This window comes from Crocodylus porosus, unplaced genomic scaffold, assembly GCF_001723895.1.
Source record: "Crocodylus porosus isolate Cpor-Errol unplaced genomic scaffold, CroPor_comp1, whole genome shotgun sequence".
Classification (NCBI taxonomy): domain Eukaryota; kingdom Metazoa; phylum Chordata; order Crocodylia; family Crocodylidae; genus Crocodylus; species Crocodylus porosus.
Genome location: NW_017728926.1, coordinates 13079568 through 13101775, shown reverse-complemented (window position 1 = coordinate 13101775; position 22208 = coordinate 13079568). Strand labels below are relative to the sequence as shown.

The following is a 22208-nucleotide window of genomic DNA, read 5'->3' as shown; positions in this document are numbered from 1 at the left end:
AAAAAATCTTATTGCACAGTTCCTCAAAGAGTAGGGTGATGGCAAGTCTTAACTGAGCTGAACTTGCAAATCTGTTTGCTGAGAGAATATGATAGAGGTCCTTCTTAACTGTTGCTGGAGACCTGCGAAAACGGGTTTTGAATTTAGGGGAAGCAGGCAGGACTTTTGTAGACTCAATGACCAGTGTTAAAGTATCTTGTTTGGGCTTCAGACATCGGTGAGTTCTGGGCTTGCCGTGAAAACCATCCCCAGCAGACCTGGCTCTTAACAGGTATCTGGTTCATTTAGGCCAGGGAGCCAAAAGCCAGATCCCTCCCTACTGTCCTGTTGGCTACTTTGGGCTAGCATGGCCCTTAACCATGAACTGCATAAGCTCAAGGAGAGTTTTGAACTTTAAACTCTCCAGAACCTTTCCAGGAAGTGGATACGTTTGAACTTGGAAAAACGATCGCTCATCATCACAGTCGTATCCAACTCTCCGCTTGCCCAGCTGGCAACTAGGAAGTGAAAGAGCCAAGTATAAGCTCTGCCCTTCCTTTCTCACCTAGACTTTCCTTAGGTGCTTTTCCCTCCTTCCAATTATCACTTCAGGTCACTATTAAAATGGGTAATTCCACTGACTTGCCCAAGGCTGCATTTGGCCACGATCGCTCTTTACTGAATAGAGCAGCGGGTTGCAACCTGCGGTCCACGGAGCCCTGGAGGTCCACAGACTGTGCGAGGGGTCTGAAAAGATGACCAAGATCAATCAAAAGTATGTGAATACCCACATTTACAATTCAAAGAGGTCTGCACCTCCATTCAAGTTTTTTTTTTTTTTTTTTTTTTTTTTTTAGGGGTCCACCAATGAAAAAGGTTGAAAACTACTGGAGTAAAGGATGTAATCATGAATTCGGGAGGGGTGAGACTGAAGCTTTGCAACATTCCCCTTCAAGCAGCTTATTTTACTACTTCAGGCCCTCGTGGAATATGTTTGAAAGGTTGGAGGGTTTTTTTCTCTTTCCTCTTTAAATACTTTATTTGAGGCATCGGCAACATTTTTGGGCAGAGGAACACCCACAACATTGACTTGTAAGTTGTTGGCATGCCAGGGGTGGACAGCGGGGGAGCCATGAGGGGCCTGATTTTCAAGCCTTTCAGTTATGCCAGCTCTTGAAAGAAGCATGCAAATAGTTTGATGTTAGCTCTTTTGCTTCTGCAAAGTTTGTCATCTCTGGCCACCATATATTAAGGCTGGAACTTCTCAGTGACCTAATAGTTCAGTCCTATTCTCTGTCTCCCCCCTAACCCACCCCCCACCACCCCATGGGAATCTCAGCCAAAAAACCCCCTGGGAAAATTTGCGCCAAGGGGCTGAGAACTAAAGAGAAAGTATCTAAGTAACATATGTTGGACTTGGTTGGTTCAAAACAAAAGCAAAAATGGTATTTTCTCCATGTAAAAGGATGACTCGGACTTCAGAGCAGCCATCTGGCAATGCTGGAAGCTGCCGTTGCTTCCCAGGGCATGCCCAAGCACTGCTTTGCATCTTTTTGCCAGCATTTAAAGGTGTAATCACTTGTCTATATATGCTTGGGTATTAGGTGTGTTTGCATTCACAAGGGTCACATCGATGAATGGTTCAAAATCTGCATCACAGCTATAGAGTATTACAGTTACGGGCATACTGATTAACAGGAAATCTGATTATTATAGCAGCAGAAAGCCTAAGCAAATCCCCGTAATCAATTCTGCTAGGAGATAATTCAGTCTTTAGCTAAACTGGCTTAGTCATAACTTGTGTAAATACAACTTGCCTTTGCAGGAAAATGTGGATTTATCTGAAGCAGTTGCCGGGGGGGAAATACAACTGGCATCTTTGGTTGGCTTTCTTGCCTAGCAACCTCAAAGGCAGGTTTCATGTATGATGGTCTGTTGTCTAATGGCAGCTTCCATCTCTATGTTATGACTTCTGGACAGAATACCACGTTGCAGTTTGCAACACAGGGCTCCAGATGAAGCGCACTGCCCCGCTGACGTTGGGTATGAATCGTACGCTACCCTGACTTCACCACCGTGGGCGAAATAGCCCTCAAGCTGAGTTTAATAGGTTTGTTACGCATCATAACCATGTCAGACTTGCCCTTTTCCGTCCAGCTGGTCTTATCCATGTGGTGCAGATTGTGAAAATGTGGGTGGGAACGCTGGGATGCAGGTGGGGGCAGGGGATCCTGAATTTGGTGGGGAGGCAGGAAGAAGAGAAACCAACCTCGGATGCGTCTCGGGGTGCCGCTCGACCTGTGTGGATCTCTTCAAAGCTTTCTCCTCTGCCTGAGGCCACCTGCCAGCCTGAATGTCCTGGCACGCTGAGATCTCCTCTATGAACACAGGTAGATGAAGGTTGATCAGCTGTGCGTTCTGCGTTTGGCGGTAGAGACACTGTGTGATGACTTGGCCAAATCGCATGCTCCTGCTTTTTTGTCCCTGATGCATTTTCCTGTCTCCTTGGGGATTTTGATTTTTTATGTATGTATTTATTTTTGCTCTGCTGTTAAAGAATTGGTGTTTGCCTTTCTTCCTGCATGCACCAAAAGTGGCATCTGTCACTGACATTGTACTGCGATTTTCTCCCTTATTTGGTGGCCTGGGCAAACTGACCGGTGCATGCTGCAGTGCCCTGCCTCTGTTAAATAAGTCATTATAGTCCGGATCTCATGCAAACAGAGTCTTAATGGCCAATAGCTCATGCTGATTTAAGACATCTCTGAAGAAGGCTTAAACTGTGCTGTTGTCCAGGGGATTATACTTCTGGACAAGTCTGCTATAACGTCAGAATGAAGTAGCTTTCTCTCTCAAACTTTTTTTTTTTTCTCCCTTAAACTGTGTGCATGTGGGGGCGCAGGATTGTGGGTGTAAGAGTGTGGGTAAGGTTTGTACTTGTAATGAGGGAAAGAGGAGAGCAAACCTGCTTTGGAGGTGGGCTATGCTGTGTGGGGACAAGAAATCAAAACTGGGAGCTCAAGGAAGACCTTGTTCAGATCCCTACACAAGGCAGGATTAGCTTCTCTGGCGTCGGCGCCCCGTGCTGTAACGGCAGTTGCAGTTGCGTGACTCAGCCTTGGTCGTGTAAATCATTGATAGGACGCCCGTGAGCTAACAGGTGCGTGTGGGCTGGAAGCAACGCAGGCTGCAGATCCAGGGAGGACCCACGTCATGCAAGTGTGATTGATCCCGGGGTATGTGGGGGTGCAGCTTTGTTACAGAGCTTCTGACCACTCTTTACTACTTCAAAATGGGAAAAAAACAAACAAAAAAACCCTTCTTTTCCTGGTTCTTGCCTGTTGATTCCTAGTTACCTGGTCCCAGGTCCTTCCTTGTTTGTTCCTAGGCCCTGCTTGTTCTGTTCTCAGGGTCCTCTTTCCTGGCTCCATCCTTGTTCCTGCCCACCGACTCCTTGTCCCAGACTCCAGCTCTTTGACCCTTTGTGCTCTGGACTCCAGTCTAGACCTCTACTCGCATCCCAGTCCCATATAACGATATCTGGACTGCCCAGCTAGTGACTTTTTTTAGTCTAGATCCCTGCTTCCTATCGCTCGCAGTTCTCTCCGGGATGAGCACCTTCATCCCAGTGCCTTAAAAACCCTGTCCTCCTGACCCACCTCTTCCTGATCCCCACCTCTACAGGAGACCCTTGCTGCTCTGCCCTGGTCTGTTCCTGATCTCCTGCGTTGTGTCCAAGTAGGGTCAAGCCCTGACAGCGTCCTTGTATCCCGGACGGAAAGGGGCTGGAGCTGCCAGTCAAACCAGCTGGTCTCCAGGCTTGTACTTAATGGCAGGGACTTTCTTCGATACTGGGGCCACCACCTCACCTGCTGGGCCACAGCCTGGGAGAGGAGCGTGGTTGCCTTACCAGCAGGAAGAAGACAGCAGTTCAGTTAAACTTTATTTGAACAAGTTTGTCCTAGTGTCATTTCCCCTGGTACCGACCTCTTTTTTTAACACCAAGGGATTCTGGAGCCAGAAGTGCAGAGGTAATTTAGTGGCCTAAATCTCGAGGGCTTTCTAAGAAACGTGGCTGCTGTAAGTTTTTTGAGAAGAGCCTGAAGCACTTTGGCTCATTGCAAAAGTTTTGGCCCCGAGTAACTTTATTTCCAAGCCTTTGTAGTGGTACCACAATCGGCGTATGGAATTGCTGAAGTACCGTGTGCTTAGGAAGGCAGTGAAAGCAGCTGCCTGCTTGAATGCTCCTGTTTAATGCTGTTGATAAGCTTATTTGCTTTATATTCATAGCACACGTACAATATGTATGGTTGAACGTCCTGTTTCCTAGCTGTGACTTTGATTAATTCTAGTTTTTACTGGTATTCTGGCTACATGAAATAGCATCTTGCCTGAAGGGTATTGACTTCAAATGCAGGTGAAAACTAGTTCCTTCAACAAAACTGCCAGTCAGCTTGCTATTTCTGTTCCAGGTGATCCCAGCTCAGGGCAGAACTGGAGAGGAAAGGTGACTTAAGTGACACTTGCACGGTACATAATCACCTTAGTCGCAAGGCAGCGCTCTTAACTTGCTCTATAGAGCATTGCATTAATATAGCTCAAAATGTTTTTGGAAGGGAGGTCGAGACAGCTATGCAGTTATGGTGGTCAGCATAGCCTGCCATTTGTTTGTGGATGGCTACCCTTCGTTAGCTCACAATTGGAGGGTTGCTGAGATGGGGCATGCATGCTACTTCAGTCTGGAGGGAGAGCTGGACCTTTTTGCTGTTGTAATGTGTGATCTTATTAGGTGGTATGGGCAAGACGGGAACCATGGTACCTAAAGAGTTTTTCAAATCTACTCTAATTGAAAAATGATCGCTTCTCCATAAAAAAGGGAGTACTCTGCCGTTCCAGTCGGGTTGCCACCTCGTGTATATTGGCCTGATTCAGAATCCATCAAAGTCAATAGGAGCCTTTCCACCAGCTTCCCTGGGCTGTATGTTCAAATGCATTATAGGGGAGCCATTAGTAAAGGGCCAAAAAGAAACAGCTGAAAAGTGAAAAATCTGTCTGCTTTTTAAATAACAGCTTTACTTTTATTCTTGAGAGTGAAGTAGTAAATATGTTACATATATTTAAATTGGAAGGAGTTTAGCAATACCAGCCTTCTTCTACCAGACTCTCCTCTGAACTTCTTGCCAAGAGGAAGGAGCTTTAATTTCCGTGCGTGCTGATTAGTGAGGGTCCATTGTAATTAAGATAAGCATCTATAGGCTGGACTTCAAAACAGGCTATAAAATGTTTCAATAGGCAGACATGAAATTTCATATTTTCCCTGCAACATGGAGCAGAACCAAGAAATGCAGGCAGCCCTTAACTTTTCAAAGAAAGCTATTGCCAAAAGGGTGGGAGAGGTTAGCTGCAAAGAAACATCTGAGAGCTATAACGTCATGGCTCCATCCCTCGGGGTTGAAAGGCGACAAAGAAATAAGAAATAACACATTCTGCTACTAAGATTTAAGTTGCTCTGGGTGCTTGCTGGGACTTAGCTATTAAACTTGTATGGGGCAAGGAGGGTGGGGAAGTGTTAAAACAGACCTCAAAGATAAGGAGTTGGTTTAACTTTTGCTCCCATTTAAATACATTGACATTTCATGACAAAAAGGCCAGGGCAATGCAAAATGTGACAGACCCCTGTTGTGCTTTGGCTGCAGTGGTGGCAAGTGACTAAAATAAGTTCTGCAATACACCAGCATCACTGTTTTTGTTGGCCTGCTTTTGACCTAACAGAGTGCAGTACACTTATAATGCGTTTTCGGAGCTGTGTAAGCCAGGACACTTCTCCTTGTGCTTCGAAGGGCTGGTGAGTATGTAGATGTTTAACAGGCCATTTAAGGGCAGGGTGTCAAACTCGTCCTGATCTGCGGGCTGGATCCAGGCTGCAGAGGCTCCTCCCAGGCTGGATCTATGAGGCCAGCAGAAACTGCAGTGGGGCCGCGCTCAGGCTTGACGTGGATCCGAGACCGGGCGGCAGCACGGAGCTGTGTTCAGGCGGAAGTGCAGATCCGGGGGCATATGGTGGCATGGGACTTGAGACGGGCATCAGCGTGTAGCCAAGGGCCCGTGGCAGTGCGGGGCTCTGGCTGGACTGCCGCGCGGAGCAGAGGGCACGCAGTCCGAGTGGCCGTGCAGAGCTGAAGGGCTGCTACTGATGGCCACAGTCATCATGGTCCAGGTACCCCAAATACTGTGGTAGGCCATGGTCCCAGTTGCTGGTAGCCCACCAAACTACCGGCGGGCCGGATGGAATAGTTCTGTGGGCCCCAGGTTTGACCCCCTTGAGTTTAGAGTAACTGAGAAGGACCGTGTTGGTGGGAAAGTTGCAGCCTGTACCGTAACGGGACAGATTTTCTGCAAGTCGGAAGTATTTGCAGGGCAGACGTTCCTCTGTAGCCCTCCAAGTGCGTTCCTTCCAGCAGCTGCTGTGACTCTGCTGCGCTCCTGTGTCGTACTGACAGGTCTTGAAGACCTACGTTTCTTTCTTCCTTGCTGAACTTTGCCTCCTCCATTTGCATACTCCCTCTTTCAGTTTATCTCCAGCTAATGTTGTGTGAATGCCTTAGTTGGTTCCACATTTTTTTTTTTTTTGTACTGCTAGGCCGGCCCTGTTTAAAAAAGATTAAAAAAAATAAAAATCCAACTTCCTCTGACTTTATGTAGCTCCTCTAGTTGTGGCATAATCCATGAAATTTGTGGCTATGGCATTTGAAAGCCCTTCCCTAGGTATTTGATTGCTTCTGCTGGAACCAGGCAGAGGGTCTTCCCTTTGCGCTTCTGGGAGCTTGCAGACAAAAGTTGATGGACCTATTATTGGCAGTGGGGTGAAGCACCTCGTATTCCTGATTATGTACTGGAAAATCCATGTTGAGGAGAGGGGAGGAGCACGGCTGAAGACTTTGTGATGAGAACATTATTGTCACCGGTTCAGAATTGTGGCTTTGTTAAAATCGGCTTTTATCGTGTGGTTGGACTTTGATAAGTACAAATCTCCTGGCTAGGTTGTTCAATTAATAGATGTCATTGCCTCCTTTGGTGTGTTGCTATTTCATGCACACCACAAGTCGGCTCTTTACTACTGTCTGGACGCCAGGTGTGTGTCCTACCCATGGCAGGTAGCCAGCCGTATGTTCATCCGTTTTGTGCAATTATCCATTACCTTTAGCTCCATGCTCGGTATTGTAATGGCAACATACGTTTTCTCTCAAGGACTGCTGATAATCTGGCACAAATTCGGTAGCCAGACTATTTCAGTGCAGGCCTTTCAGTGCTCACGCACGTGTTAGAAGGAAGATCCAACCCATATGCCTTGGGGCTGGGAGGGAGAGGTCGGTCCCAGGAAAGGAAATAATATTGCAACAAATTTTCCACTTAGCAGAAATGCGACTTCCTATTTTGTTTGCTGTCATTACTGACGCTTTCGTTAGCAAACGCTTGGGATTCAGCATTTACAGAGCCCCCACTTGCCTCGGATTTGCCATCTGCTGCATTATTCATAATCTTCATTTCAATTTGTGGTTCTGAAGGGAGCGATCCAACTGTTTTTCAAACAGCCACTAGGGATTTTTTTTTTCCTGCTGAATTGGCCAAGGCACTTGGCAGAATAACCCGCATTTTAGAGAAGTTAAGCGACTCCTGTTGCTCTGCCAAGTACTTTCATTCCTTGAGGACCAGTCCTCCTGTTCTGGGTGATTGGGAAATTTTTCTGCCCTTTATCAGAGCTTGGCATTAGTTGCTTTAGAGCATCAAATATATATAGGATAATAACATCTTAAGCTCATTTTGTCTTGGCCATGCAAAGAGAGACTGCTGGAGTGTTACAGCTCTGTGATTTTAAGGACAATGACATGGTCCAGTGTAGGTCAGAGCACCCTAATGGTTGGTTTGACTGTGCCAGCTGGCAGTACTCCACAAGGGACCAGAACCAGCTGGAGGTAACTGACCTTGACTCTTTTTAGTAATGCCTCCTGCAAGCCGCGCTCCCTGGGCCCAGGCCGGGAGCGGCACAGATAGCAGGACACCCGCAGCGTTTCGGGGAGAGCCCTTCCGTGCCATGGGAATTCTGCATTGTGAGGGAATCTGTCCTGGTCCCCCACCAGCAAAAAGCAAATATCTGAATTTACGTCTGCGACACGTTGCGTTGCCCGATACTTGTGTACTACAAGTGGCCTGGGAGAAGGGCGCAGTGCATCATGCGGTGTAGTCTGCTGTCCTTTTCCCACCTTGGTGACTGGAGGTCTGTTCCCTTAAGGTGAACAGGGGATGCAAATGGTAGATCTGGCTGGCAGCCGGACTCCGTTTCTCAGCAGCCCCTGCCGGCATCGCTGCAGCCGTTTCCATGGAGACCCCAGCAGCAGCAGGGCCAAGGTTTCCATGGAGACCAGCCCCAGCAGCACTGGCAGGGCACATGGCTGAGCAGGGAGCAGCTCCGGGGCTGGGATATTGTAGCGGTGACAGTGTGGTCCGGAGCCGGGGCAGAACTGTGATTTGCTGCCCACGTGCCCTGGGCAGGGCTGTGTTGGGCAGCGGACTGTGGGTTTGCCCCAGCTCCGGACTATGCTGTCACCGCTGCAAGATCCCAGCCCCGGAGCTGCTCCCTGCCCAGCCAGCGCTGCTGGGGCTGATCTCCATGGAAACCCTGGCCCTGCACTGTCAGGGCCCCCCCACTGCTGGGGTCTCCATGGAAACCAGCTGCAGCGACATAGGCAGGGGCTGCTGGGAAATGGAGTCTGCCACAGGCCACACTTTGCCCGCCCCTGCTGTGAGGGCATAGAGCATCATGCACCCTGTAAGACGGCTGGTTGTTTTGGCTCTTGAATCAAAGAACTGTCCTTTCTCAGCCTAAAGAAGGAAACGTCGTACCGAAGCATAGCTGAATGGTACGGCAGTCCTAAAAGATGCGGGGCACACGAGAAACAATGAAGCCTACAGTGAAGTACCCAATAGCTTCCTTCCAACATAAATGACCATGGAAAAGCGGAGGAGTGGGAGCAGCGGAAAGCATGTCTCTGTATTTGTACAGCTGGTCTACGGTTCTTGTCGGTCTACCGAAGCCAGGAAGTTTCCAACAAAATCTACCACAAACTTTATCTCGAGTGCAGAGGTCTGGGAGGTCTGTTGCAGCATTTGATGTCCCCGGGTGTATGCACCGCTGCTAGTTGCGCTCCTAGTTAAGGACTTCAGATATGTCACCTGAGCCAGACACATTTCTTGTCGCGATAGCTAGTCTTTGTTCTGAATGCATTTAGTTATTACCAGTGCTCATTCATACAGTGTTTCCCCCCTTTTTTTAATGCGCTCATCTGGAGTAGGTTTCACCTATATATAATGGGGGTGGGATTTTTCATTAAATTCTTCCTTGCAAAAACCTCCTGTGATGTCTCCATACCACAGTGAGAATTGGCATCTGAAAGGGCTTTGTAATATAGAGCAGAAGAGAATACAGAACAAAACATCGAGTATTAGAGTAAAAAGAGGCTTTCTGTCTTTTCTGCTGCATCCTTTTGTGAAAATTCTCCACGTTATGATTTGAAATGGAGTGAAGCTAATCATCTGGTCTGAAAGAAATTTAGATGGATTCGTTAAGAGCCCGCTGGGTTTTTTTCCCCAGGGATGTTTAGTGTGGGAAATCAAACAAAGTGGTGTGCACAGACTTATACCAGTCAAAAATCCATCTTAAATGCCCCCCAAAGTCAGAAGCACCAACCCAGAAATGAACCATGGGGAAGAACCAGCGTATACCATTTAACTAGCTTTTAATGACCCAAAGCACTACGTGAGTCTTGCCCTTTTGAAGCTTCTTGACTGGCCTGCATCATCTGCTGGACTCGGATGACTTGCTGCTGTTACAGCAGTGATTAGGACTGGGGAAGTCCTCGTTGCATTTGCCCGTGAGTCAGATATCTGGCAGCTGGTGCTGGTTAACCACACATTTTCATAGAAGTTGGTGAAAATGTGACATGCTAGAAAATAAGGAGAACTGAGGCACACTTGGAAAAGAGCATGCTTGGGATGAGCTGGTATACTTGCCCAGTCACTCCTGGTTTGGAGAGGAGTTCAGAAGTTGTTCTGCCATTTACCAGGTGGGGCTTCAGGTAACCGGTGTCACCTTCTTCCTATAGGTCCTTGGTAAGGAGAAACTTCAGAACACGAGTCAGATTTGTGGTTGTGTAAATTAGAGTAGCACAGTCACACCTGGTATGCTGGAGCAAACAAATGATATGCCAGGCGTAGGAACACAAGTCGTGGAAATGTGTGGTGTGCAGGCCATGAAAGAAGACTCCAGGTCCAGAAAGAACTACAGCGAAACGGTGATTGCCTCTTATTTGTGTCACCAAACCACCGAGAAACTCCAGGAGCGAACAAGAGCCCTGTGATGCTAGGTGCTGCAGGGATACGGGATTAAAAAAACCCCAACCTGCTGTCCTTTACTCAAACACCCAGCAGCCTAAATACAAGACCAGAGCCAACAGAAGGGGAAAGCCCAAGGAAACGGATGAGAACCACTGGAGTTTTAATGCATAGTTTTTTTCCCGTTAGATTTATTACTCTGACTTCAAAAAAAAAAAAAAAGTCTGAATTAATTACAGAATGGACCGCTATGCATGTACTGAAATGTCACATAGCTTCAGCTGAATTGTCTGTGTTCTGTAATGCATTATTCTTGAGGAGTTTATGCTCATTTCGTGCCTTTAAAATTTGGTCATTCACAATGGATCTCTTAACGGTTTACTCTGCTTTTGGACAGCATAAAAGAAACAAATGTTATCATAATAGGTATACCAACGTACGCTCATTGAGAGGTCCCCGAGCGCTCTGGAATAAATCTCCCGTGTGCTTAGGGCTTAGCCTTTCTGTAGGCATTTATAAAGTGCTAGTTGCTGTAGGAAAGCAAAGCATGCCTCTAGGTCCATCAACTGTGAAAACCCCAATTACATTTCCAAGGCGTTATGTGGGAAATGAAGAGTCTGAGAGATTATAATGATGCTGGTCCTGCCGCTGCTTCAGAGCTTTAACGAGGAGGGGCCCTGCCTGCCAGCTTGGACACGCAAGGTCAAGATTTGCCATCACCGGCTTCTGTTGCATAAGGGGAAATCTGTGCTCTCCGGAGTTGGATGTTGGTGTAGTTTTTGCAGGGGGGGAACAGAGCAGTTGGGAGGTGAGGGATCTCTTGTTCAAATTGTCCCTGCATAGAGAGGGTGGGACAGAAGCGTCCCTTGTCTGCCTGTTGCCTGCGAGGGAGCTAGCCGTATTGGTGCAGACTGCAGCCAGCTCTCTAATCAGCTGTTTAAAGCTTGTGCCTTTTCCATTTTGGTTTCACGCCCAGTGTATTTTAACAACTGCAGTTAGTCTTCAAAATTTGTGGAGGCCCGTAGGGCATGTGGCAAGAACCTAAGATGCCTATTATTAAGGGTTTGGTTTTTGTGGCCTTTTTTTTTTTTTTGCAGTCAGCTTTTTAATACTTTTCATTATGAGCTCCCAAAGCAATGTAATGTTTATCGAGTCATCGTACAGCTATTTTTTTTACCAACAGTAATTAGCCCTTTTTAATTTCAGATTGTCTAATAAGCATTTAATCATTCTGGCTAGTGTCTACTCCACCGAGGTAGGTAAGAATTCATCATGTCACAGATGGGTAGGTTGCAAAGGGTAAAACTTTGCAGAAGTGTCTGAAGTCTGACTGTGAGTCAGTGGGAATTTCAACGCCTACGTCACTCCTTTTTTCAAATGGCATTTTCAGTTAATAAATCATTGGGGCAGACGTTACCAGCCTGTGGTCCCATGCTGCTAGAAGAGGGGTGTGTAGAGCCCCGAGAAGTCTGGTGATACGTGTTGTGTTTCAACTGCACGGCCATTTATTTGCAGGAAGGGAAGAGAGAGACTTTCTAGCTGAAACCACGGGGGGGGAGGACTGCAGTTAGGCAACGTGTATGTGCTCAAATTGGAATCGAGTCAAGGAAATTTTACCGCTGCCTGCTTCTATCATGCTTCAGGGAGGTTTTTGGCAAGTGGTCAGGATCTTTTTTTTGCAGTGTTTGTGGGAGAAGCAACCTGGAAAAAAGTAAGGTAGGGGCGTGCTGCCTTTCCTGGGCGTGCTGCCTTTCCCAGGCGTGATGCAGCTGGGACACTGCTGCTCCCCCCCGTCCCAGTTTGTGGCTCGTGCAGAACATCTGCCAGCGTGAAGACCCGTGGCACGAACAAAACGATGCCGAGTGGCCGTCGCTGTTCCACATTTGTGTTGCGTTGCATGTACTAATGGACGTTTCCTCTCTCTCTCTCCAGGTCTCTCAACTCGGGTATTTGCAAGCACTCAGAAGAAGGACGCTTGGATTTGAATATTTGGTCTTGGAAGGCATGCCAAGCTGATTGTGCTCTATCTGGTGACTGCGCAGTGGGCGCAATGGCTCAGTCTAGGTCAAATGGATCTCACTATGCCCTGACTGCCATAGGGCTGGGAATGCTTGTCCTTGGGATCATAATGGCTGTCTGGAACCTGGTCCCAGGCTTTGACTATGGTGAAAAGTCTCCCTCTTCTGGAAACAGCAGCAAGCCAGAATCGGGTAGCGGAGGAGGAATGCTGAAGAGCAAGACCTTTTCAGTGGCATATGTATTGGTTGGGGCTGGGGTGCTCCTTCTGTTGATTTCCATTTGTCTGAATATCCGGGACAAAAAGAAGCAAAGACAAAACGAGGATCTTGGCAGGATCCAGCACCAGGTGTCTACTGCACCTCAGCAGCAGGAGGATAGGTAAGGGGCTAGGTCTAATGTACCAGTATTATTAAAAGATGGGGGTGTGAGAGAAACCTGTTTAGAAGTGACTCTAAGACCCATGGTAGCACATGCTAAAATAAAGGCATTAAAGTTTCATGTTTCAGAGCATAGACTTGATTGCCTTGGAAGTCGGGAAGGAATTCCTCCTCCTAAATTCCACCGTATAAACAGTTTAAGTCAATGATAGCAGCATATTCCTTTCTCAGGTATAAGTGACTGGATGTATATGTGGCTAAAACAAGTATGCTGCATGCTACTTACAAAAGTTTTACAAGTTTGACTCGTTGCTTTTCCTAGTAGGAAAATAGCATGCTCAGGCCTGCTTTTTAATAAGAGTTGGTAGTGTCAGCGTGAGGGCTTCTACAGGGAAGGAGGAAGGGAAACGAGAGTGTGCTGAGGTCTCCTTCTGATGGCGGCGTGTTAAATCTAGGAAGTCTGTGGGAAGCTGCAAAACAATTTGTCGGTCGTGGATATTGGAAGTATGTACCAGACAAGAGCTTGAGATAAATGAAACAAACTTTTGGATCCGTTTTAGTAGGGGAACTCCAGTGAACTTTGAGCAATGAAGATCTTCTGTAATTAGGATGTTTTAAATAAACATGGGCTTAGTCATCACAGGAAAGAAAATGAAATGTTGTGGCAGGGGGCAGACAACTGTATCCTTTCCCTACAACACTGGTGTCCTGTCTGCCCCCTACCCCTTTCAGAGATGTAAAAAAAAAAAAAGACTACTGAGGTGAAATATATATAAAAAAAAAAAGGAGAATGCCAGGCGGTAAATGTCTAGCTTAGTTTGCTTAAAAAGTATCATCATGGGAGTTGTTGAAAGCTCAAAGATACTTAGGGAAGTTGCTGTGCAAGACAGGATGGATAGAGAAGGCTCTTTATATTGTGGCTTGTGTGAAGGAAAATTTCCTAATGCTGATGAAATGCAGATCACATGTATATATGCAGACTACGTATAGACTGACACTTAGCAGGTTTGCAAAGAATCACTCCCCTCCAGAAACTGGACCAGACTGGGGTTAATATGACCTACTTAATCATAAAGCTATCAACTCAAGGTACATCCCTCTAGACTGAGTCCAAATTAATGGTGCAGATGGCAAGGAGATGAAAAGAATTTTTCACTGGCCTGTCTGGGGGGAAAAAAATCACTATTGGGGTATACAGCCTAACAGCTTGGGGGGGATAGGGAAAGAAGAAACAGGCCACGTCTACACAAGCGGCGGGCTGCGCAGTCGTTAACTGCACAATCGTTTAGTACTTGCTTAACCGAGCACTAAATGACTGTGCAGTAACCGGCGTTACTACACCGTACCATCCTCGCACGGTTATTTTTAGACGTTTCAGTAGCAATGAGCTACTGCACCATAGCATTTTGTGTAGACGTGCCCACAGAGTAACAAATGCAGCTTGCCTGAACTGCAACTCATTTTAATCCCGGGTCCACAAAAACATGCCGTAACAGGAAAAACAGCGCGGCTACAACCAGCTTCTCAAACTAAAGTGGAACAGGCATTTCCAATCTGCTTCTTACCATTAAGCTAAGGTACCAGTGGGATGAGGTTCAGCAGAGCCGTCGATTCCTCGGTGGAGCGAATGGAAGAACGGCAAAAAGTCCAACGCTGTGATTATAGCATCTTGTATCTGAGAGGGGCTTAATGAGCGTTAGGACTGGGCAAGTGAATTGCTTGGTTAGCACAGTGCGAGCAGCTTTGGACTCTCTCTTCCATTTTTTTAGTTAGTTTCTCAGATTCACGCTCCATATTCTTGTCCTGCTTGTTTCAGCGATGCATTAGACTTCTGGAAAGTCATGCATAAAGTATGTTTGTTCCGTGGTCATGAGGACTTCAAATCAAAAGTAACCTGGTTACACCCAGAATAAAACTAGTCCAGTCCTGTAGTTAACTTGTCTTCAGTCATTGCCAGAGAATCCAGCAAACGATCCCTTGAAAGGGTTGTTCCTGGCATAGTGACACCCCCGGCCTAAATGTCATGTTGCTGTGGAAGCTTTGAGTCTAACTCGGGGTGGGCAACGTGGTCCGGCGGCCGGATGCGGCCTGCCAGGCCATTCTATCCAGCCCGCGCGGCCCCTAAAAAATTTAGAAAATGTAATATTAATCTGCCCTGGGCTGCCTGTCATGCGGCCCTTGACGGCTTGCTGAAACTCAGCATGTGGCCCTCCACCCAAAATAATTGCCCACCCCGGTCTAACTACACTCCAAAATCCCAGTGTGACCTAGTGACTATGGTAGGGAATTGCAAACTGTACTTCTTGTATTGCGTTCACCCTTCTGATAGCAGATCTGTCAGAGGCAAGGCACAACTTCTGCATCTTGGTTTCCCCCGCCTGTAAAATAGTTCTTGCACCCAGGGACGTCAGAGGTTTCTCTGATAGTTGTGCTACAGTTTGAAACCCTTTCATGAAAAGTATTGTGGAAATGAGGATTGTATCGCCATTTTTTTTTTTTTTTTTTTTCCAAAGCTGAGCTATCAGCAATGCCTCTGAAATGGCTTGGTGCACTGACCATTGTAAAATTTTAACTTCTGTCTACAGTCAAGAAGAGGATGACGATTCGCACTCCCGATATTACGTCCCCAGTTATGAAGAGGTTATGAGCACTGGCTACACTGAGACAAGAGACTTGGACAGAAGCACCAGGATCAGCATGTCTCTACCCTCCTATGAATCTCTAACTGGGATCGATGAAAACACGCAGACCTCAATGACCGCTGCTACAGGCACCGACGCCAATGCGGAGCGGCAGCCCAGCAGACACAGCTCTCGCTTGAGCAAACGCCTGAACCCCCTGAAGGTTCGGAGAATTAAGTCCGAGAAACTGCACCTAAAGGACATCCGGGTTAATCTTCCAGACAAAAACAGTTCAAGTCATATAACGATAGAGCCATTGACCCCTCCTCCGCAGTATGATGAGATTCAAGACAAAGCTCCAAATAGTAGACAAGGGACTTAATACCTATGGACTGTCCAGGTAAACACACTACTTGAACTTTGATTTCTGGGTACAAAACAGTGAAATTTCCACAAGCTTGAAAGAGATCAAGGAAATGCTGGACTCTATATACCTCCTTTTTTTTTTTAGATGGACCAAATGAGCCTTTCAACAGATGGTTGTTCATGAACACTGGTGCATCTGATCTGAAAGAAATGAAGTTAAGAAGTACTAAATCTATAGCCTTTAAATTAAGGAGCACCTTGCCTGCATCTTTTATAGTCTTTCTAAGCCACTAAAGTGGTGGTGTTGTTTTTTTTAACAATTTTACATGTGGAAAGGGGGGGGGGGATAACTTTTTTCCCCCTTTAGTTTGACGTTATTTGTATTTTCTTAAATGAAAGAAAAAAAGAACATCGTAGCTTTCTCTGCTTCCATTAAAAATGGAGTTGGTCTAATGGTAGAAAGCAAGCCTACATTTTTGCAACATTTCATAGCATGCCGAGAAATAATCCACTGAATCAAGCGAGAATGTGAAATCCAGCACGCGTTTATTTAATCGTTTTACCAGTAACCCACAATGCCAGTGAGGAGCTTTCTATGTGCTGTTGGCCAAAGGGGGAGTATAGTTTTGGGCACTCCAGTATGAAGGGACAGTCTGTTCAAGATTAACTTGTGTAATTTTGGTCAGTTGGATGCTGCTCTATTGTCCCACGGCAAAAATGTGTTCAAAATGCTCAAAGGTAGTGTTGAGTGTGCTGTGCAAACAGACTTTAAAAATAAATATTTTGTATATAGTGTGTGCATCTGTATGTGTTGGTAAATGGGAACAAGTGAGCTGCTTTAACCCCGGGATGAATGAAAGGAAGGACACAGTGGTTTTCTCCTATTTTTCAGCTTGGAAAGTTGCTGTTGCATTCATGAGGCACTATGTGTACGTTTTTTAGTAAAGCCACGGGAACCATAAAAGCATGCATATCTGTGATGTTACATGAAGAAATATGCGGTAAGTGCAGCTAGGAAGAGGAGTTTCCTGGATTTCAACATACAAGTCACAAACCTGGTGTCTTGGTCTCTGGCATGATGAAGCAGACTTGTTTTTACCTTGGGCAAGCTAATTTCCCAGATGTCTCTCTTTCTGGAAGTGTCCTTGGCACTTCTCCATCTGAGAAGAAACCAGTTGTTGTTGAATATGTTGTTGTACCAAGCCGATTATTAAGAGGTAGAATAAGATCAAGTAATGTGGCCACTTGGTATGAGAGTGGATGTTACAGGGCAGCGCATATTAGAAAACTTTGTGTCCGGTATGAAATACGACTAGTGAATTCTGGAGGGGTTTGGAGTAAATGTGATATCTTTTATTGGATCAACTAAGTAGTTGGAAAAATTGTTCTTTGCAAGCTTTTGGGCGCACCCCCCCCCCCTTCTTCAGGCACAGGGGTGAAAAGGGGTATATTTCTGAGTGCCAAGTGATCCTGTCTCAAATTAATAAATCCTACTCTAGAGAAACTCAGAATAAGAGGCTGAATATAAATTGTCTGCCCTGAAGGCCAGTAACTCCTCCTGATTTAAGCATGTGGTTTTCTTTGCCGTCTTTCATCATGGCATGATGTAGGGTACAATTTCCATATTTCCTTTCCTTTTAAAAAGGAGAAGAGCTTAAACACTGAGCAAATAGACTGTGATCTCTGCAGAGATGCTCAACAAATGTTGTGCCTTTTAAGTAGGATTACCGTTGGAGAGGACCCGATTCCCTAAATGGGCAGCAAGTGTTGTTGTATACTGTGACTAATGCGGTTCAAGACGGGGCAGACTCTCGTTTAAGATCTGGTGAATCCTGTTTAAGCACGTTGTGGATAATCTGCATGGGTCTAAACAGGCTAATATGAGTCATTGGAGCTGAGCTGTGAAAGCATTAGCTTGTTGCTCAGAAGTCACCGCTCTCCTGTCTTGAGAGAGACAAATGAATTGATACCGCGACTCCTGTGTCCGAGCAAAATCCCTCTGCCTTTTTCTGTTCACGTGTCTCCTCCCCGTGACTAAGCAATGTGGTGCTTAACAGGGGGTGCAGCTCACATCTTGGTTAACAATAGCACTTCAATATCATTAAAAGCACCACAAGAAGAAAAAAATATTACCCTTGGCGCAGCGCCTTATAACTTTGTGTTTCTGATGCTGAGGATTTCTATGAATCCCTTCTTTCCATGCTTCAGGGCATCTGCTGCTCACCTGTAAGGCCCGGGAAGTGTGCATTGCTATCCATTGGTTTCCCTGCCTTCCTCTGAAGCCCTGGACACTGCCCACACCTAAAAATACAGATTTTGACTGTAGTACCCTGGTGCCAAGACCCAAGAGGTTTGTATATATCAGGGGGTATTATTCTTCCACTCCGGGTCTAAGCAATCTCTGTATTTGGGTGATAGGATGCCATTTTCCATGAGGTCAGATATCAAAGTTACTTGAAGGGACTATCCCGATTTAAAAAAAAAAAAAAAAGACTTAAAATAGTGTATAGGGAAAAGCCTTCTTAATATCTGTATTTATATGTGATAAATCAGCATGTGCTTGCATTGCTCCTGCTCGTGTGCAGATTTAAGGAGGCATGTCTTTAGACTCTCTTCTTTCCTGTATATCAAACTTCTCGTAGTGACTACCCCAGTCAAATGGAGGATAAGAGAAGACGTGCCATTTTATTTATGCTGAAGGGCAAATCTTACTGCATACGACTTCAGACAGCCTCGCTGAAGTCCAGATGTTGGTCCACCGTTCAAATATCCTGGTGGCAATTTTCAGCGCAAAGTGTAAAGGAGCAGAAATGAAGCGATTCGGAGAAATGCGCTAAACCAGAGGCCTCCTTTTCAGGCAGGAGGATCCTTTCTTAATAGCTAGCTGTCCAATGCAAAGAGAATTGCCCCTTTCCCCTAGGTTTTGGCAATTTCTAATAGATGTTGAAGCAGTATTTTCCTACTGATTCATGCTGCCAGTGATAAAAAGAGGAGGAAGAAAAGTGACCGTGTTTTAGTCACGGGTCCAGCCAAAGGGCTAAGCACCTGCAGTCCACCATTAATCAGCCTCATTGTTGAATAGTTGCTTGCTTCATAACTTTCACTAACGAGTCTTGCTCCCATCCAGTACAGCGAGCACTGGCCGAGGCCAAAGTGAACTTTTTGCTGCGTCAGTCGGTCATCGCCTCCAACAGTCCAGCTGCATTTTGAGGATCATTTTGTTCCTTTGGCTTGGAAGTCATGCGCCAACTTTTGGGGCCGAGTCTTTCGAATACACAGTAACGCCTTCTTCAAGAGGCTCAGTCCTTGACTGAAAACTGGCTTAGTTCTGCCCCGGCCGACTTTGTCCGACACTACGGTTCTTCTGTTTGAATTGGCCACGACGGCTTAGATCAGGGGTGAGCAATTATTTTGGGTGGAGGGCAGCTTACTGAGTTTTGGCAAGCTGTGGAGGGCTGTGTGACAGGCAGCCAGGAGCAGATAAATATTAATTTTTCTAAATTTTTTAGGGGCCCTGCGCATGGGTAGAATGGGCTGGCAGGCTCCATCTAGCCCACAGGCCGCATTTTGCCCACCCCTCGCTTAAATCCACCCTTGTTCGATATCAGTCACCACATGCAGGGGGAATGAAAGATGATCTCCTGGCATTTTAAATCTAATCCTGCTTCCTCCAGACTCTAGGGCAGTTTCCCTACTGGAAATGGGATAGATTCGCCCCTTACCAGAGCAACCTTTGGGAGCCAGTTGGCGAAGGAAATGGGTGTAGTGCATGCACCCCAGAACGTGGGTGGTACACATCATGTAACTGAACTGAATATATCTATATCACATACTTAATTTGGATAATCGGTAGAGAAAACAGCTCCAACATAATGCAGGTCAATGAATGGCTGGCTGTGCCTGCTTATTTCCAGTAGCCATCACGCACGACCTGGTGTTTGCCAGCTCAAACGATCTGTCTGTGCAGATCTGCTCGCTTCCCAAGTCTATTATATCAAATGAGCCAATTGTGCCTTAATAAAGCTTTTAAAATGTGCTAATGAATAAGACAAATTAATGAAATGCAGTAAATGAATGTAAATTGGCACAGTCAAATCTTATTAGCCTGTGCTAATTAGGAGAGTCATTTATGTAACATGGTTTTGTTCCTAATTAGCACACCCAGTCAAAAGATTTTTTTTTATATATATATATATATAAAATATCATTCTGCACAGCACTGGTGCTGCAAGGCACTAGGAATAATGGGAATCTTTGACTTTAGCTTCCCTAGGGACATGACCAGCATAGCTGGGGCCTTCAGCTCTGATAACCAACAAAAAAGGCAACACCATGGAGCCTACGTAAGTACTCCTGCTCCACAACAGCTCTTTTGATGGGTTGGGTTATAATGCAGGACCTAAAGAAAGACGTGCATTTTCTCTGGGAGGTGAGGTAACGAGACAGAGCATCAAAACCAAAATTAATGAGCCCAATTCTGCCCAGAGAGTGGTACTCGGCCCAAGAGATGGGGTCTTAAGCTACTACTGTTCATATGCAGAAATATGTGAGGGGTTTTGTTGATTTGTGTGTGTGTGTGTGTGTAAATATAATATGGTACAAGTAGACTTGCATCAAGAATTGAGTCCCAATTCAAGCAACTGCTCTTCCACTGAGTCAGTGGACTGAAGCCCGTTCAGTTGAGGAACTGCAGCACGCCAGATAGGTGCAATATAAGATGCCGCAGGCGTGTGTGTGTACGGAGGGAGCAGGGGTCATCTAGCGTGGTTCTGTGACAAATGTGACTTTAGTGCTAAAGGAGGCTCTTCGTGCCGTGCCGTGTAGCGGCAGAGTTCTATTTTTGTCTCCTGTAAATTTTACATTATTGTACAATCAAACACACACCACACAGCGACTCTACCTGATTTCCATCGGAGAAGGACATCCGCACCTGGGTTCTGTGATCACACAAACCTGGTCCTACAACACTTAATGCACATGCCATGACGGGAAGCAGCTGGCTGCGGTGGCATGCAAGACCTGGAAGCTCTGGGAAATGGCTGTCAGCGGCAGTGCCCTTTTAATACGCAGTCCCCTTCGTGTGAAAATGCATTGTGTCCCCCCACAAAGATCCTTGTACAATAGCTGCCTTGGTTGTCTGCAGGTTTTCTGTCCCGCTGCTTTTTTTTTTTTTTTTTTCCTTTCTCTTACAACACCCTGGCTAATGATGTTTGTACTGCCAAAAGAAATAATTTGATTTTTCTTAACTGTAAGCCCCATCTGCACTGAATCTGAACAGCATGTTTAAGTGGAACTGATCTGAAATGCTCTTGCTTAAAAAAGTTGACGTAGTTTCTTGGCCAGCATTAAAGGAAGCAGATTTGGGTTGTGTTTCGGTCATCTTTTTTTTTTTTCAGCAGAGGCAATATGCCAGCATTTCATTGTAAGGATTTTTTTTAATTGCTGCAATCAAGAAAGTGATGCAGAAAGGAAAGAATGAAATGAGTGGAGGTATTAAATTAAATAGAACCAACGTTTTGTTTCTGTTTGGAAATAACTTCTTTCCCACTGTTTAATTTTAAAATCTAATTGGACCAAGTATATTTTAAAGTCATAACAGCCCACAGCTATATTGTGATACCAGATTCATCCTTTCCCACAGTTTTATACATGCAAGTGAAACTTAGTATTTGTTTCCTCAAAGCTGAGAACTGCAAAAATAAAGTAATGACCAAATGATGGAAGTAGAGCCAAGTATCTTTTTAAAAACTTCTCCGAGACTGTGGTTGTAACCCAAGAAAGCCAGCCTGTGGCTCTTAGTGAACCTAGAAGTGTCCATTTAAAAGAAAAGACAAAGAAGTGCATTGTGCTCTCTGCTCAGACTTGTTCTGCGGGAACCAGTTACCCTACTTGCCAGCGGTGACTAAAAGTCACTGTCAGTTAGTTACGCTGCAGTTTACAACACGAATACCAGAGAAAATGTCACTGAAAACGGCAAGAAAACCTGGGTTTAGTTTGTTTTTTAAAGGCCAGCTATCTTATAGATGCCAAGCTAAACCAAGTCAGATCTCCAGTGTTGCAATACTTGTTTGTTCTTTTTTAAAGTGACCTGCTCGCAAACATGGCACAAATACAGAATAAGGTTGCACTTATCTTTCTGGGCTATGCACATCTCTCTGTCTCTCATTTAAACGTAATTCAAAATTATTAGCACTTGCACAGCCAGATTTGGAGCCCTGTTCTGTCACCTGCAGCTGACTGCCGTCCATGGGATCATGGGGAGCACAGAGAGAGGGAGAATCAGGCCTTCATTTGGCTTTGTATTAAGTTTTAAGAGGAAGTTATTTTCTTTCTCCTCTGTGTGTGTGTGTGTGGATTAGCTAGCGTAACATTGCAATAGTTGCATTGCAGTTTATATCTATACACACACTAGCTGGCAAAACGTGTGCATGTGTGCGTGCATGTGTGTATATGAGTA

At 45.7% G+C, this 22208-nt stretch overlaps 1 protein-coding gene and 1 long non-coding RNA gene across 3 annotated transcripts in view; one reads left to right on the top strand and one right to left on the bottom strand.

The window, feature by feature from the left end:
• The first annotated feature begins 954 nt into the window (after positions 1–954).
• TMEM51 (transmembrane protein 51) lies at positions 955–16544 on the top strand. Of its 2 annotated transcripts, XM_019541536.1 has the most exons (4): positions 955–980; positions 12301–12765; positions 15350–15785; positions 15897–16544. In XM_019541536.1, the coding sequence occupies exons 1-3, from the start codon at positions 970–972 to the stop codon at positions 15765–15767; spliced, it is 894 nt and encodes a 297-aa protein (XP_019397081.1). In that variant the 5' UTR covers positions 955–969; the 3' UTR covers positions 15768–15785; positions 15897–16544. The 2 variants fall into 2 exon arrangements, with proteins under 2 accessions (XP_019397081.1, XP_019397079.1); XM_019541534.1 differs by having other exon boundaries at positions 15350–16544.
• A 3509-nt stretch (positions 16545–20053) lies between these two features.
• The window catches only part of LOC109314385, a 19573-nt gene continuing 17418 nt past the window's right edge, over positions 20054–22208 (bottom strand). The window contains exon 3 of the long non-coding RNA XR_002102275.1: positions 20054–20770. This is a non-coding gene — a long non-coding RNA (uncharacterized LOC109314385). The remainder of the gene's footprint in view (positions 20771–22208) is intronic.

What these genes read in the sequence shown, in the direction of transcription:
- TMEM51 (XM_019541536.1), top strand. An exon ending in CCTCAGCAGCAGGAGGATAG is followed by an intron (nt 12,766 to 15,349) that starts GTAAGGGGCTAG and finishes TTCTGTCTACAG; the next exon opens with TCAAGAAGAGGATGACGATT.